The sequence below is a fragment of the Dama dama genome, chromosome 28 (genome assembly GCF_033118175.1).
Source record: "Dama dama isolate Ldn47 chromosome 28, ASM3311817v1, whole genome shotgun sequence".
NCBI lineage: Eukaryota > Metazoa > Chordata > Mammalia > Artiodactyla > Cervidae > Dama > Dama dama.
The window spans coordinates 15,939,613-15,958,450 of NC_083708.1; the positions used below are offsets into that span (position 1 = coordinate 15,939,613).

General features: G+C 39.7%; 1 protein-coding gene across 1 annotated transcript in view; it reads right to left on the reverse strand.

Moving 5' to 3' along the window:
• Positions 1–16,421, reverse strand: part of IMPG1 (interphotoreceptor matrix proteoglycan 1) — a 161,451-nt gene extending 145,030 nt beyond the window's left edge. Inside the window, 1 exon segment of the mRNA XM_061131539.1 lies at positions 16,374–16,421. Coding sequence (XP_060987522.1) covers positions 16,374–16,421 — 48 coding nt within the window.
• Between the last annotated feature and the right edge of the window lie 2,417 nt (positions 16,422–18,838).

An 18,838-nucleotide genomic window follows, 5' to 3' on the forward strand; every position in this document is an offset into this window, starting at 1 on the left:
GATGCGAAGAACTGACTCATTGGAAAAGACCCCAAAGCTGGGAAAGATTGAAGGCAGGAGGAGAAGGGGATGACAGAGGATGAGATGGTTGGATGGCATCACCGACTCAATGGACATGAGATTGAGCAAGCTCTGGGAATTGGTGAAGGACAGGGAAGCCTGGTGTGCTGCAGTCCATGGGGTCACAGAGTCAGAAGTTGGACATGAGTGAGTGACTAAAGTGGCTTACTGATTGACTTTAAATTCCCAGCTTTTACACTCAAAAGCTAGTTTTACTGAGTTGAACTCCTCTCTCTACCAGAAGCATTTTCTATGTAAATGGTTAATTAGCCATAAATGGGAAACCAGTCATAATGCCTAATTAGCCATAAATGGGAAACCAATCTGGCTAAAGTACATAAACTCTAATTAATGTAAACCTCACTAATGAAGATTAACAGAAATTCACAGATCGGAGATTCTTACGGAATAAAAAGCCCCAAACAAGTAACCATGTAAGATCTTTTATTATGCAGTTATAGGACTTTATTTCTCAGATATCGGCATATAACAAATTGTAGTTCTTTTGGTAAGCTTCTTTCACTTAACTTTCTATATGTAATTATGCTATTTGAAATTGTAGTAGCCGATATATAATATATGAAAATAGAAAAAAAGCTAAATTAGTTAGCAGTTAATTAAACAAATGAAACCAAAGCTGATTTGATGGGTCAGGTTTTGGAAAGTGACAAATTGGTTCACTTCAGCAGATTCAGCTCAGAATGTACTGAAATCTCATCATTTGTTTCTAATTAAAATGTTTTTATAAATGTAAACATTTATATATAATTGACAACTGAAAGGTAAGTAAACTTTGTCTCCATCCTTTATCATTTATAGGTAGCAAAACATAAAGGGAGTTTTTATATAATTTTTCCATAAATTTTCTCTTCCCTCCAAATGCAATGACTAAGATGTTACATACAAAATAATTGTTGGAATCTGTTATTTTGTGACTTAAGAAGTGCAATCAAGAATGTGTTTTACTTTTCCACAGTCATTTTAAAATCAACATGTAAATCCATGGCTGATTCATGTCAATGTATGGCAAAAACCACTACAATATTGTAAAGTAATTAGCCTCCAACTAATAAAAATAAATGGAAAAAAATTAAAAAAAATAAAATTACAATTTAAATTACAATTAAAAAAAAATCAGTGCTTCAGTTAAAAGGTTGATTGTGGAAAGTTATGTCATCCTTACAGAACTGAACATTATTGATTTCAGATGTCTTAAAAAGATTAAGTATGTTATAATGACCAGTCTCATACTCAAAAAAGTGAAGCTTTCTTCAACAGGTTATTTTTTAAAACATTTTTTTTCTGAAATATACCAATTTTTGTGACTTGCTTTAGATTCACTTGAAAATTTGCCATCAAAACTTGCAGTGTCTAGCTCTTTTATGCATATAGCTCCACAAGCAGCCAAGTTTCTGAGTTGGTCCTCATCATGGACACTGAAGATGAAGCACATTTGCTATTTTCTAATGGACAGCAATTCATGATTTAACTATGAGAAAGTAAGGAATATGTTTTTTGTCTGATCATAAGTGACAAAGTATTAATTTCATGTTTTTTGTGGACCTACTAATGCTATTAACATTAATGTTATGAATTTTGTTCATTTTTTAAAGAGCAAATAGGATGCATTCATCTCTCCTATTATGTTTACATAAATTGCACTTAGCATGAAACTATAAAAAACATATAATGTAAATATAAAATAAATATTAAAAAAGTCAAGTGAAAACCATTTTTGACAGTCATTCAGTCATGATTTATTCAGGGCCTACTGTATATGAGCCCTCAGAAATACAGTGGTGACTTTCCTGATTTTGACTGCTCACCTTTGTAAATAGATTTTATATATAAGCAGTTAAAAAAATAAAGAAGTATTTAACTTACCTTTGATTCCTTGAACTTGGAGAAAAATCAAAAGGAAAAAAATAACTCTTCTAGCTTCCAAATGCATTCTGGCTTTTGTGCATTGATATTTCTGATAATAGTCACAGAACAGCCCAAACTCACATTAAAAAATATGACAGAAATATGAAAAATAAGGAAATATTGAATTGACTTAGGATAACCTTCTTGGCTTACCTTTATGAGGGTGCCAATTTATGAAGAACACGAGGCAGTGTCTGCTTCTGGAATAATCTCCTTATCTTCCCCTCAGGTGTAATCTCTGCTTAAGGACCAGCTGGAGAACCTTTATCTCATTAACCTTCTGGAAGAGCATCTGTCAGCCCAGCTCTGGGACCCCAAATGCCATTAAAAACAAGTGTCCACAGACAGAAGGAACGCTTTTTTCCTTAGTTATTCACCTATTACAGGGACACAGAGAGCCAGGGAAGTCCTGACAAACGCAGAAGGCGGCTGACAGTTAGGGTCAAGTGTTTTCCAAAATGACATGTGCAGGATCAGCCATTGAAGTAACTTAATTGTGAGCCCATGGAAGTATGTGATTATTTGAAACATTTGTCTCCAGAGGTAGCAAAGCTGTCTCCGTTCTCATTGAATTGAATTGCTTTGACAATTGCTTTTTTTCTGGCATCTATGAGTACACAGATGACCTTTTAAAGTCCAATTTAAATTAAATTTTTTTTTTTTTGCACAGAATGTACAGAGTCAAATAGTTCTACAAGATTTGTGAAAAGCAATGGTACCATACCTACCTGCATTCAAAGGTAATGTTGACTTAAAAGAAATACCCCACATGAGAGTTGCTAGTTTTATTTGCAGCAAAATGAGGACTGCAACTCAGGAGACAGCACCTCAAATAGTTCTGAGAGACTGTTCCAGAGAAGTAGGGAGAATGGCAGTATATATGAGATTTTGGTGAAGTGGGGGTACATGCCACGAAGCACATATTTTTCCAGAAGGTTTCTGCTAGTTTGGGGAAGCTTTCTGCTGGTCATGAGGAACAGTCATCACCATGAAAGATTTTTACGGCTCTTCTAGATTTGGGAAGATACAAGAATTCGGCTCATAAATTTGGCTCCCGAAAATATCTATGAAGACCTGTCCTGCCAGCCCCCCCGCCCCCAGCACAGCGAGCCTCACTTCCGCTCTCCACCCTGAACTCTCAGGGGGCTCTGCCGATCAGCAGCTGCAGCAGCTCGTGATTTAATCGTGGTAGAGCGATGGCAAGTGCCCACGGCATCTGCCAATTCTGTCGTGGACAGCAACCACTTTTAATTCTTTAAGCTAATTCTTCTAGTAGTCTCATTAGTCTCTCTAAATAGTAGGCTTCTGTTGCTAATCCTTTTGTTTTTCACTTTCAGGCATTGTCCAATAACGAATGTGGAGAACGCCCTCTGCCCGACCCCACCCAGCCTCTCCCCACCCTCATAAGCATGCTCTGGTCCTATCCTTCCACCTGCCTCAGTTTTATTGGCTTTTCAGTGCATTGAAAATTCAGTCTTATGTTATAGTGACTACATGCTACATATAGCTGAGCCTGTAATATACTATAACTACTAATAGGTATTGAACTCATATGTTGTGATCAACATTGTTCTTAAGATATTTCTGTAGATTCCCCATCCATATTATTCGGATGGCGGCATTCTTGAACTGATTCTTTGACTTAAAATTCACACTTTCTTCTATTTCCTCCTTACTCTTTCTACTCTCATTTCTAGGAAATTTTCTCAACTTAATCTTTTAATCTTAAATTTTTACTGTCATTTGTAATTTCCGGGAATTGGTTTTGGTGGTTTTTGTCTTAAATTCTTTTCTTTTTAAAAAAATTTAATAAGATACTGTTTCAGGATTTCAAGGATAAAAATTTGTTGACTTCTTTAATGATATTAATAACATTTTCAAAAATTACTTTCTTCTTTTGTAGCCTCTGTTTCATCCAAGCTGAATTTAAATTAAAAACATTTTTTAAACATTTTTTTAATCTTTTATATTCAAAGCTTTTAACAAATATCTGATAATTCTTGGCTGACCACTCACCTATTTTAAAGTCTGTAAATAGTTGACTGAAAATTTTGTGCATAATATTGGAACCTGTGAACTGTGGTCTTCAGTGTAGTAGTATAAATTTGTCACAAGCATTACATGTGACATACTATAAAATTGTCTAAGATCCAAATTTAACTGAGAATTCTACATTTTTATGCTACATTTGGCAAATCTTTTCCCAGAATATCTGAAGTCAGTATCTTTAAATATTTCCTCCCCATGTGATCAGATCTTCCTGAAAAGACTATACTCATCTCTTGATTTTAGGAGATAGCCTAACTCCCAATATATCAGTATCTGAGTGAAGAAATAGGGCTGGGACTTGGGTCTTAATAGTCTCATATATATTTTAACTTAATCTTGTTTTCAGAGAAGTACCCTTATTCTCAAATCTGCCAAATATTTAATAGTCCAGAGAATGTTTTACCCTGTTCAGAAAATAAACATTCATCCTTCTGTTGGATGGCAAAAAGACAGTTATACAAATAATGGAATGGGGGAGGGGAGTTGGAAATCTAGGTGATTATTAGCTACTTCAATTTATTCTTCTATTTTTAATGTAATCTTCTGTTAAGTTACCTCATATCTAGAAGTACACTGCATGTCTTTAAATATATGTATGTGCATATATATATATTTATATGCATGCATGTGCGCTTAGTGGCTCAGTGATGTCCAACTCTTTGCAGCCCCTTGGACTGTGGCCCACCAGGCTCCTCTGTCCATGGGATTCTCCTGGCAAGGATACTGGAGTGGGTTGCTACACCCTACTCCAAGGCATCTTTCTGATTCAGGGATCAAACCATGTCTCCTGCATTTCAGGCAGATTCTTTACCTGCTGGGCTACTAGGGAAGAATATATATATATATATATTTTATATATATATATATATACGTAAATTTGGATATATACAAATATCCAAATATATATATTTGTATATATATAAATATGTAATATATACAAATGTATATGTATACAAATATATATAATTTATATATATAAAGTATATATATATGTATACAACTATTTGTATACAAATATATATATACATATATATATGTAAATTTGATTGTTTCTGAGCTTTCTCTCCTGCCAGTTTAAGATTAGTCCTTCTAGGTCTGTTACCATTTATCCATATTTTAAAACTTGGTTTAAACCTACATGTTCAGATGAATAAAATTATTATGAAGTGAACACCCTGGTAACATACCAGTAAAACCAGGGAATATTAATAGCCCTCCAGAGGGATACATGGTCCTATTCACAAAGAAAGACCTTTATTCTCCATGAAATATAATCACTAATTCTGATTTCTATGGTGATCACTTATTTGCTTTTCTTATTTATTTATTTTGGCCACTTAACTACACATCTGTAAGCACCATTGCATACTTTTGCTTATCCCTCCACCATCTGTTGAAAGAATCATTTTCCATATTGTTCTGAAGCTCCACCTTTGTCATAAAATCTGTGTATATCATATACTCATGTTTTCCCTACGCTTTTCCTCCCTCTTACTTTCATTATATTGACTCATCTTTTCTTTCACTGTTATCTCTTCAGCTAGGTATAAGTTACTGTTTTTAATTTTAGTTACTGTATTTTTCTGTTCTGGGATATCCATTTAGCTTTTTTATTTTAATTTATTTACTTTTTATTGAAGGATAACTTTGTTCTTTTTCAAGTCTGCTTCATCATTTGTTAAAAATAGTTTATGCCTCTGTATTAAAACCTTTAATTTTGTGTTTTATTTCATTGAACATAGAATAGTTTGATAACTCCAAATTATGAAGCTCTGGGTGTTGTGTTTTTTGTCTTTTTCTTATTCATTATTACCTCATCTCCTTGTACAAGTAGTTATCTTTTATTATTGTATGATAAACATTATATTTTAAGAGTTATAGTACAATAAGCAAGACATAGCATCGTATTGGTGAAAGAAAAGACATAAAGATTAATGAAATGGAATAAAGAGCCAAGAAGGGCTCACACGAATACAGTTGACTGATTTTGGACAAAGGTGCAAAATCAATTCAATGGATAAAAGGATTGTCTTTTCAACAAATGTTGCCAGATGAATCCTCCCCCTCACTAAAAAATCCTATAAAAGACAAACAAAAAATGAACCTACACACAAACATTACGCTTTACCCAGAAATGAAGTAAAAATGAATCATGCACATAAATGAGAAATGTATATAAAATTCTATAAAAATATAGAAGAAAATCTTCTTGAGCTCAGGCTTAGTGATGAGATTCTTAAACAGAAGATGAAAGCATGAACCATGAAAGAAAAGAGTAAGTTGGATTTTATTAAAGTGAAAAACTTCTGGCCTTCTAAGCAGACTGTAAACAAAATTAAAAGTTAAGTCACAAATGGGGAGATAATATTTGCAAAACACATTTCTGATAAAAGACATGTATCCAAAATATATGAAGAAAGCTTAAAACTCAACAATAAGAAAACATAACAAGTCAATTAAAAATGAGCCAAAGGTCTGAACAAGACACTTTGCCAAAGAAGATGTACAGATGGCAAATAATCAAATGAAAAGATGCTCAATGTCATTTGTCATTAAGAAATGCAAATTGAAACATCAATGAAATATCACTACATAGCTTTTCAGTTCAGTTCAGTTCAGTTGCTCAGTCGTGTCCAACTCTTTGTGACCCCATGAATTGCAGCATGCCAGGCCTCTCTGTCCATCACAAACTCCCGGAGTTTACTCAAACTCATGCCCATCGAGTTGGTGATGCCATCCAGCCATCTCATCCTCTGTTGCCCCCTTCTCCTCCTGCCCTCAATCCCTCCCAGCATCAGGGCCTTTTCCAATGAGTCAACTCTTTGCATGAGGTGGCCAAAGTACTGGAGTTTCAGCTTCAGCATCAGTCCTTCCAATGAACATCCAGGACTGATCTCCTTTAGGATGGGCTGGTTGGATCTCCTTTCAGTCCAAGGGACTCCCAAGAATCTTCTCCAACACCACAGTTGAAAAGCATCAATTTTTCAGCACTCAGCTTTCTTCACAGTCCAACTCTCACATCCATAGATGACCACTGGAAAAACCATAGCCTTGACATAGCTTTTAGGGTAGTTTAAAAAAAATTAATGCTACCAGTTGCTGGCAAAGATGTGGAACAACATGAATTCTCATTCATTACTGGTGGGAATGCAAGTGGGCACAAGCAGTTTAGAGGACAGTTTGGCAGTTTTTTTAAAAAGCTAAACATAGTCTCACCATACAATCCAACAATCACACTCCTAGGTATTTACCCAACTGAACTGAGAATGTTGGTCCATGCAAAACCCTGCACTTTAATATTTATAGAAGCTTTGCTCATAATCACCAAAACCCAGAAGCAACAAGACATTCTTTGGAAGATGAATTAATAAACAAACTGTGCCTACCCATACAAGAGAATACTATTAGTATTAAGGTATGAACTGGGCTGTGCAAAGACACGGATGAATCTTAACTGCACATTGCTACGTTAAGGAAGCCGTTCTGAAAAGACTGCACACCATGTCATTCCATTTATGTGACACTGGGAAGGGACAAACAGGTGAAACATTTGTAGGTATTTTGGGGTATGTGTACTTTGAATAGATGAACATAGAGGTTTAGAGCATGAAACTACTTTGTATAATGCAGTAATGCATGACATTATACAGTTTTCAAAACCCCTAGAACTTTATAGCAGAGGAATGAATATGAAAGCATGCAAATTAAAAACAAATCCTTCAGGTAGTACCTAACTATGCTAATTGTGACAGTATAGGCTGTGACTAAATAACTTTATTAAAAAATGTCTGAAACCATCACTGAAGAGGGTGGGGGAAAAGCTGACCTATATAACTTTGGAAATGTCTCTCAGACAAAAGGCAAAAGGAACTGTACCTAGGCAGTGTACTCTAGTTGAAAAAAAATGTTTCCCATAAGGGTATGAGTTAAAAATTCTGAAACTACTATATGCATGCTGGAACTGAGCAGTTAAGTAAATGAATGATGTGAGTCAGATTTCTCACTGTGGGAGTGGAGGTTGGAGACAAGCAAGTGGAAGAGGCAAAAATAACATATATGGTAATAGAGTAGAATTGGAGATATCAGTATAAACACGTGCTTAGTTTTACGTAAATGGAGATGGCTGTATTAATTTATACCATACAAACATATACTAAGTACCAATATAACATATGGTAGCTAATAAACATTAATTAGTTTGTTGTATATATTTAAACATTTATGGACTTGTGCATACATACTGGCTAGTATACACATATTTTCTTTCTCCAACAGCTGGAAGAGCCTAGAAGCTATGAAACCCAGGGATTGAGTGCACTTAGCACCCAGATCTTGGTTCTTCCTGTTCTTCAGTAAAATAAACCAGGACTCCTGGAGAAATGGTTGATTTTAAAACTGGGGCAGGAAGTTGGATGAACCTGGAGCATCTTGTAATGCCAGAAAGTAAGGAAGTGCTTAAACAAAATAAAACAAGAGCCGAAAAGTTGAACACTGGTGGCGTATGTCAAAGGGACATGGGAGCTAACCAAGAGAGGTCCCAAGGACCCAGACTGATGCAATTTGAGGAATAAAGTAGTTTGGATTATAACATAAAGTGTAAAACCAATGCCCACAAGTCCATGGTGACACATAAATTATGGAATAAATGAACAGGAGAGAATAGATAAATATCCCATGTAGAACAATTCCAAATAATCTGTGTAGATAACATCCCTTTAATAAGTGGAGCATAATCCCCACTCCTTAAGTGTGACTTGTGACTTCCTTCCAAAGAGTTCAATATGGAAAGGAGGAAGAAAAGAGTAACTTAACAGTGGGGAACCCCGACGCACATCTTGTTCGATTAAGGTCAGTTTCAACAAGAGAGTCATGTTGACGGCTTAGGCACGTTGATGGCGTGCTGACAGCACTCACCTTCATGCAGTGTGATGGGAATGGCACTTTACCTCTGTGGTCTTCCTCCAAAAAACTCGTAATCCAGCTCATATCATGAGAAAAAAAACCAGACAAATCCCAGCTGAAGGACATTCTACAAAGTGCCTGACAGTTTCTCCTTAACAACTGTCATGATCGTCACAGATAGGGAAAGTCTGAGAAATTGTCACAGCCAGGACTTGCTTAAGGGGACACGGTGACTAAATGCAATGTGGTGTCCTGGAGGAACTCCTGGAACAGAAAACGGATATTAAAATTAACAACAGACCCTAGGAAAATCTTAAAAAAGTTTGGGCTTCAGTTAATGGGTTTCAGGTATCAATATTGGTTCATTAAATGTACCAAATGTACCATAGTAATAGAAGGTATTAATATTAGGGGACACTGTGTTTCCATAGGGGTGTAGGGGAACTCTAATATTTTCACACGTTTTCTGTAAGTCTAAATTTATTCTAATATAAAAAGTTTATTAAAATATAAAAAATAATTTTATAGAAAGAATTTGAAGTCTAGGATATTTCCTTCCAGAGAGAATTTTCCTTTGTTTCTTCTCAGCACTGGGAATTACTAGCAGTCCAGGATCAGTGTAATAAAATTTCTGAGTTAAGAGATTTTCTAGGCTACACAGGAGCTGGGCTGTAATTGGTGGAGGCATGCATCACCTAGTTTCACCTTTGTTTCTAGGATGTAGCTCTTCAGAATTTACCAGGGCTCCGCTATGACCTGGACTCCAAGTTTTGTCCGCTTCCTACCAAGAGATTTTCAAAGCCCAGTTCAGCCTCTGTGTTTCTTACAGATTGCAAATGCTTTGGGGCAAATGCAGCCCCCAGAGCTAGGCTCACTTGTTTTGATTCTGACCTCTTGTAAATCTCTGTTCTGCTTCATTATTTGTTAGTTCTCTGTTCCCTTCCATCAGATGCTTTTATACTGCATCCAACTTTTCTACATTTCTTCAGCAGGAGAATTGTCTCAAATGACCTAATTGCTTTACCTACTGCAAAAATTTTAAATTTTTATGACCACTGTCTCCTTTCTCATTCTGTTTATTGTTGTGGCTTTATACTTTAAAAATGCCTTTAATTTTATTTTGGGGGAGTATCTAGAGGGTAGAATAGGGTTATAAGCTTTCAGCTATCCCCTTCAACTACAGATTATTTTGTAATTAGTAATTATTTTAATAACTGCAAAACTGTAGCTATTATTTTGGTGATCACTAAAAAAAATTAGAATCATCAAATTGGTGTAGAATTTTACTCAAAATGGTGCATCTGAAAATGAGAAATGAACTCAAAGAAAGATGAATCTACCTTTAAATAACCATATCCAGGAAAAATGATCCGAGGACTTAGAATGGATACATACTTACACGTGGGTGTGTGTGCTCAGTCATGTCTGACTCTTTGCAGCCCCATGGACTGCAGCCTGCCAGGATCCTCTGCCCATGGAAATTTCCAGGCAAGAATATTGGATTGGGATGCCAATTCCTACTCCAGGGGATCTTTCTGACCCAGGGATCGAACCCAAATCTCTTGTGTCACCTGCATTGGCAGGAGGATTCTTTACCACTAGTGCCACCTGGGAAGCCTATACTTATATATAAATACATATATAAGTATTTCTACTTTATATTTTTATGGTCTGATAGGTGATAAGAAAATACTTTCTTCGTTTGCTGTATATCCCCATGTTATACTTAGTTTTTAACCCTGTTGTGAAACATCAGTGTTCTTTCTCTAGGATAAAAAGCAACAGTTTTAAGTTTTGAAAATAAATTCTATTTAATAGCCTCCTTAGTAAAACATGTTGCTTAAAGGAAAATGTGGTATAGACTATTTTGCATTCTTAAAAATATCCTGTATGATATTGTTACTGAACCAAATTTGAGTCTGCTCTCCTGCCTGCAGTAAAACCAGTCGACTGACTCTAGCTTGTAGTGAAGGAAAGTACAGCCTTTATTAAAACATGGGAACAAGCAAGGAGAAGTGGCAGCTCGTGCTCAAATGACCCAAAGTTTTCAATGGTTTTCAGGGAAGGGATTTTGAAGGTCAGGTTAAGGATGTGGGTTGCAGGGTGCTGATCAGCTTCTGCCTAGTTCTTTCATTGATTGATGGTGAGGTAAAGGATAAAGTTTTGGGAATCTCAATGATCAGTTTTCTAGCCCCAACCTATTTAGGGTCTTTGTGCTGGTGATTAGCATGCAGTTAACTTCTCCCCATGGTGGAGGTATCAACATCTGCAAAACAACTCAAGGCAAAATTTGATATAAATCAGAATATTTTCTATGGTCCTTAATTTAGTTTCATAGCCAAACTATTATTATCTTGTCTTACTTGACTGTTTTCCTCTGTTTTTGCATTTTTACTTCTCTGATTAAATTTGCTCTTTGAAACTTGGGGATGGCCAGGGAGGCTAAAGCTTTTCTACAAACAAGAGGCAGGGGACACAGTGTGTGTGTGTGTGTGTGTGTCTGTGTGTCTGTGTATGTGTGTGTGTTTATGTGTGTGTGTTTGTGTGTGTGTGTGTATGTGTGTATGTATATGTGTGTGTGTTTATGTGTGTGTGTGTATGTGTGTATGTATATGTGTGTGTGTGTGTATGTATATGTGTGTGTGTGTTTATGTGTGTGTGTGTGTGTGTGTGTGTGTGGTCTGTCCCTGGGGAAGTCTTCACTGGGTCTTACTCAGTCACAATAAGTGTGATCATGAAGGCATAGAATTTGTACTACAATGACAAATATTTAAAAGTTTCTTTTGACAGTAGTACCTTATTAATTTTTTCACATTGGTAACAATGTTGATAACTGCTATTTGGGGAGCAAACAAAAATTATTAACACTCATTATTCCTGAAACAATGCTTTCTGGGACCCTCAGGTCTTTCTAAAAGTACTGTTGTTCTTGTAGAAAGTACCACTTAATTGTGGGTCACTATTAATTCAGAAGTAATTCTTCAAGGTGTTTAACCATCAATAATAATTATATATTCTTAAAGAAATGAGTGTTCCCCTTTATTTGCTGGCAGAATTTCAGAGGTGCATTTAAAGTGGACAAGGTAAGGTGAAAAGGGCAGTATATATTCATTCATCTGAAATCAATAGAAATGAGAAATGATTGCCATAATGAATCATTCAGTATTATAAAGAACTTTTTCCATTTGTTAATCAATCAATCAACATAGTTGTTTGTGACCAATACGTGTCAGGGTTTCCATTAGGTGCTATGTATGCATGGATGACATCTTCTCAGCACCTCTATGAAGTAAATGCTATTAATACTTTTATTTCTGCATTATAGATGAGGAAATTGAGGCTCAGAGAGAATACTATTAATAGTAGAGGTGAAGCAGAGTTTTCATTGTGCATCTAAATTCCAAAGCCTTTGTTCTTTTTTTGGGTCCACACTAGTTTCCCTGTAGAAGGAAAACAGATGTTAAGCATGTAAGTGATTTTGTTGTTGTTCACTTGGTAAGTCATGTTTGACTCTTTGTGACCTCATGGACTGTAACATGCTAGGCTCCTCTGTCCTTCACTGTCTCCCAGAGTTTGCTCAAATTCATGTCCATTGAATCAGTAATGCTATCTAACCATCTCATCCTCCGCTGCCCTCTTCTCCTTTTGCTTTCAATCTTTCCCAGCATCAGGGTCTTTTCCAATGAGTTAGCTCTTTGCATCAGGTGGCCAAAGTATTGGAGTTTCAGCTTCAGCATCCGTCCTTCAAATGAATATTCAGGGTTGATTTCCTTTAGGATTCACTGGTTTGATCTCCTTGCAGTCCAAGAGGACTCTCAAGAGTCTTCTCCAGCACTACAATTCAAAAGCTTCAATTCTTTGGCACTCAGCCTTCTTTATGGTCCAACTTTCATATCTGTACGTGACTACTGGAAAACCATATCTTTGACAATATGGATCTTTGATGGCAAAGTAATGTTTCTGCTTTTTAATATGCTGTCTAGATTTACCATTGCTTTCTTTCCAAGGAGCAAGCATCTTTTAATTTCATGGCTGTAGTTACTGTCTGCAGTGATTTTGGAGCCCGAGAAAAGAAAATCTATCACTGTTTCCACTTTTTCCTTTTTTATTCACTTTGAAGTAATGGGACCAGATGCCACCATCTTTGTTTTTCTTATGCTGAATTTTAAGCCAGCTTTTTCACTCTCCTCTTTCACCCTCCTTAAGAGGCTCTTTAGTTCCTCTTCATTTTCTGCCATCAGAGTGGTATCATCTGCATATCTGAGGCTGTTGATTTTTCTCCTGCCTCTCTTGATACTCATCAGAAAAATTAAGAACTAATGGATTCTGATCACCCGTTTCAGAATGTGTATGTGTGGGGGTATTTTCTCCCACACCAACAAGCAGTTCTTGGATACCTACCAGCTAGGTGTCATATGTGTGCTTAATCACTCAGTTGTGTCTGACTCTTTGAGATCCCATGGACTGTAGCTCACCAGGCTCCTCTGTCCATGGGATTCTCTAGGCAGGAATACTGAAGTGGGTTGCCGTTTCCTTCTCTATGGGTGTCCGATAACTCATCTCAGTTCTGTCCCTGTCTACATGGAGATAGTGTCTGCTCCCACAGGTTAAGAGTTCTGTCCTGCCCCACCTGAAACACCAGGTTGTTACCTGGGCTTCTGACCAACTGGCTACAGATTGAAGGCTACAGCGATTTCCTTCTTGGGTTCCATGAAATTGCTGAGTGGCTCACACAACTCAGAAGCACTTTACTGACTAGATTACTGGTTTTATATGATAGGATATAACTCAGGAGCAGTCAGATGGAAGAGATGTGAAGGGCAAGATCTGGGGAAAGGATGCTGAGCCTCCACACCCTTGAATACACCACTCTCCCCAAATCTCTATATGGTCAATAACCCAGAAGCTCCTTGAACCTTGTTCTTTTGGGCTTGAACAACCAAATGGAGGCTTCATTATGTGGGTACAATTGATTAAATCATTGACCATTGGTGACTGAATTCAGTTTCTAGCCCCTCTTCCCTCCCCAGAGGGGAAGTGGGACTGAGAGTTCTAACCCTCTAATCTCAAGGTTGGCTCCCTGGCAACCAGCCTCCATCCTAACAGAGGGTCCTAAACTGTCTCATTAACATAATAAAAGACACCCTTCTCACTATGCTTACTTAGGAAATTCTAAAGGGGGAGCTCTGTGCCAGGAACAGGGAAGAAGACCAAGTACATTTTCTTATAAATCACAAAGTCACAACAATATTGAATAAAAAGAGAAAAGGATGAAAACATCCAGTCACATCTGAAGTCCACTGTTGGTCTTTTCCTTTACATTGCACCTACTAATTTGGACATCATGGATAAACTGGCATCATAGGAATCCGGGCAGTTTCCATTTCTGGAAACTTGCATCTCTTTTCTTTGGTAGATGAACAACTGTCTACTTAGGATTATAGGTTTCTTTGTGCTCATGTGGTTGCTTTGCCTCTTCAATTTGGGCAGGCAAAGGGGATTCTTGAGGTATTTCCATCACCATCAGGATGAGTGACTACCCAGGAGTGGCTGAACCACTCCTAGAAGGGACCAGTCCTAGTGAAGCAGGAAAGACAGGGTCAGGCATTAGGCAGAAAAGCAAAGTCACCTCTTTGCTTTGCACTTAGGGAGGTCATGGCACCATGGAGGATTGACATCTAAAACAGAAACTTTGTAACATCTGAGCAAGAAACTCTGACCATGAAAGAGTTTCCATGGAGCATGTGGGATAAAATTGCATAGGAAGCTGATGACCGCTGTGCGACCTTCCACATGTGGTGCTGGACTAGTTAGGGGACATTTTAAGGGAGAAAAACTCTTACAGCCAATGTCCAGTGACTTCAGGAGACAAATGAGCAAGGCTGGGGGCTGATGGAAACTGGTGCAATGCAGGCCCCACCTCAACTTAATGAATATCCCACCTATAATCAGAAGACATCCACCCATTCATAGGGGTAAAAATAAAATGAGAGGGGGTCAATAACCCTACAGTGTGCCCCTCACTTCTGAGGACACTCACATCTTCTTCTCCGAGTATGTAACTTTCGAAAGTTACTAAATAATTTGCTTCTTTGTTCTCGTTGCTCCTCTGTGTGTGTTTGTGTTTTCCTTTGTGCTCCTGACCCAAATTCTTTTGATGAGTTGGACAACAGCCTGGACTTCTGATAAAGCTTTTCCTGTAACCGTAGAAGGGGCAGGTAGACAGTGCCATGGGTATTAAATCCATGATCTGGGGTGAAGAAGTTCTGTGACCTCTCATAAAAATGCAGTGTCCTCCTCTGCCCTCTGGGTGTCTTGAGTAAGTGCCTTTCTTGTTAATAGAAGAGTCGCCCTGTGTAGCTTAGGGAAATTCCCCTGCATATGTTAGAGGGGATGGATAAAACACCCAGAAACACAAGGGGAGCACGGATGGGAATGTCATCTAAGGGGGGTGCCTATTTTTTGGATTTATCCCCCCAGATCAGCTCTTGTTGACTGTCAGGATTAAACCAAAAGGGCTGCCTTGGACATAGTGAGGGGAGGAGCAGGAGATGGAATCTGAAAAAAGCTGCATCAGAACAGGGATGGAGGGACAGAATCGGAGGGCTGAGAGAGGATGTGAATGATAGCAATCCAGGGATGTCTGCCTTGAATCCTCATCCACCTTGGTTATCTTCTCAGAGAGCTGACAAAGAATCCTGATGTGGGAGGACTCGGATGGCCCTGTGCTCTTGTGAACACCAAGCAGCCCAAGCAGTCTTTCCCCTGGAGCTCCCCGTTTCTCCTTCTTATCCCCTGCAAGTCCTTGGTAATAAACAGAGTAAAGCAGAATAAATGTAACTAGTCTCTCCTTGGGAAAAACATTTCTAAGCTGAACACTAGAAAAGCAGGTGACTTTTTAAAATATCTTAACAGTGTCAATATGCATGCATTTTAGCTTTTTTTTTTTTCACAATCTGTGAGCTTTTTTTTCAATCAGGAAGTGATTAAAACTATGTACAATCTAGAAAGGTCCAGAAAAAGTAAGTGAAAAGACCTGCAGTCTATCTGGAATGGGGCCAGAAGGTAGGCTGAACCAGAATTTTTCTTGGTACCCAGAGAGAGGGTGTTGAGCTTTGTCCCGGAGGCAAATGATGGCAGGGCCAAGCAAAGGGAGGCTTGTGGGGTGGGAGGGAACTGCCCGGCTGGATGAACTTGTCTGTTTAGCCTGCTGTCTTGTCTTACAGGGTAAGCAGAGACCCTGAGATCACTTCTGTGGTCAATCTGGTTTAGACAGGCCTAGGAAGGGGCCAGAGGAAGTCAAGAGCTGGCTTGGATTCTCTGTGAGCACGTCCAAACTTTCCCAGCACTGATTGTGTTATCCTTGAGAGACCATAGAATGTGCTGGAGACTGATCTGGTCTGGTGACAAGATGCCACAGCAGGCACGCTGCTCACATGGCCCTCCAAGATCTGCACCTGCTGCTTGGACTTGATGTCACACATGTGGATAAGGTTCTCCTGGTGCGGCAGACACGGTGGTGATTCATCGTGGTGACCCCTCTGCTACTGTCTGCAGGTCGTGGAGGCAGTTGAGTGTCCAGACATCCCAGGTCCTGGCTATTTGGTTAGGAGTGGCCTTTCAGGTACAGGTGGCTCTGGGTGGTCACCAGGGCCTGCATCTAGTGGTTCAGGCCCATGTGTGGCTTCTTCAGGGTCATCTCAGTGCCCATCCATGATGTCCCAGACCTGACGACTTTCATGGAGCTGCTGAAGAGAATGCTGAGTGAGGAAGCCAGGGAGCACAATGCTTGTCTGGGCCCAGCAGGTGTTCTCCTACAGGCTCTGGATGTCCCTCAGGTGATGGCACAGTCTACCGAGCTGCCATGCCATACCATTGCTTGCCACGCAAGCCTGCACCCCGATGCAGGGTGCAGGCACAATGCCGTCAGAGCCCTGAGGCATCTCCTGAGACTTGTACATGGTTCAAGTGTCTTGTTATAGGAGGTCACCCATGGAGTAGACATAGGGACACCAGACAGGGCCTTGGTGACCTTGCAGTTTCCTTTGCACTTAAAGATCTGCCGAAGGTCACAGGAGCCTTGGATGCCCATGTTCAGCGATGCACTGATGCAGGACATGCCTATGGAAGTTCTCCCTCCAGAACCTCTTGAGTTTGCCTCTGGCTTCACTCTAGGACAATCAGACCTAAGTTTAGGCTCTTTGCCAGTTGGTCAACCTTCTCTGAGGGCTTGCGCATTGAGGAGGACAGGACTGTAGCCCACCAGGCTCCTCTGTCCATGGGATTCTCCAGGCAAGAATACTGGAGTGGGTGGCCATGCCCTCATCCAGGGGAGCTTCCTGACCCAGGGATCAAACCTGTGTCTCTCACATCTCCTGCATTTGCAGATGGATTCTTTACCACGAGCACCACTTGGGAAGTTGTAAATCTTGTGGAAGTTCTTGGCCATCTGCTGCAGGCAGGAGCTATTTCAGGTGCTCTTGGGAAATGGCAACCCACTCCAGTATTCTTGCCTGGAGAATCCCATGGACGGAGGAGCCTGGCGGACTATAGTCCATGGGGTTGCAAACAGTCAGACGTGACTGAGCAACTAAATCACAATAATAACAATAGTGGCTCCTGGCCAGATGCGCCTCATGTGTATCCTGGTCCTCTATGAATGTGCACCTACCTGTACTTGAAGTGGGCAGACCTGACTTGTTCACACTGTTAGAGGTGGAACTCCAGGCTCATCTCCAGGAGGCAAGAACAGCTGGGGTTGTTGGGGCCCCACAGGGGCCCTGAAGTTGCAGCTGCCTTCCTGATCCTGCCAGTTGCAGAACTTGATGGTGAAGGGGCACCCTCAGGGGTCTTCCAGAAAGACCCTGGGCCCTGCCCCTTGACCCCCAGTGCCTGACAGCCATACTACAGTGGATGAAGAACTCTGGGCATGCTCAGCACCATATCAGCTTGGGATCATCCTTGGGACACTCTCTGACCTCAAGGCACATCTTTGACTGGGCATACTGGGTTAGAGCTGCTAACAGAGCTTCACTGAGGCTGCCCACAAATGCCAGTGACTGCTTATCCTTGTCCTTGGGTTGCGAGAACGTGGGGCATGGGGACAGGCTGGACTCAGAGTGCAGGGAGCAGCCAGAGGTGAGGGGGGCATTGGGCTGGTCCCATCTGGCTTTTGTGATGGTGGTGACAGCCTCAAGGTCATTTCCATTCTGGCCCTGATGATGAAGTCTGGGATGGAAATGTTGGTGGGCCCCAGGGAGGAGCAGTTGTGTTGGGCTTTCTTGCCAGACTTCACTCTCCAGAGAGGCATTTAGGATTCCCCAGTAACAGCCCTTGACAGTGGCACCAGGACCTTCAGCACAATCCTCCCACTTTACAGGGCCCCCTTGGCCTCTGGTGGAAAAAGGGACCTGCATTCATTTTAAAATACAGCATTTTCAAAATAATTATTAGTCATGTCTACTAAGAGAAGCAATAACGTATGATTTGATGTCAGCAAGTTACATATATTCCTTTCAATATGAAGTCATGATGAATGTTGCACATTCTGAGAACTATAGCATTTTCATCAGTGACTTGAATTTTATAGACATTAAAACCAGTTTAAATGTTGCTGTTGAAAGATCTTCCATGGCTGAATTCTTCCAGCGCTCGTGGCCTGACACAGAGCAAGATGGAGTGGGTGGTCAGCAAGGTCAGGCGCTGCAAAGAGAATAGAGACTATGAGGCTGAGGAAGTGCTGAGATCTGTGATAGGGAGGAAGCCACCACCCCTGGGAGCATGTCAGTGGAACAGTGGAGACAGAATCCTCTTATAGTGCATTATACAGTAATGGGGTAGCAAAAAAGGGACAGTGAGTGAGACTTTTCTTTGTAGCAGTGAAATATGGGAGAGAATTAGA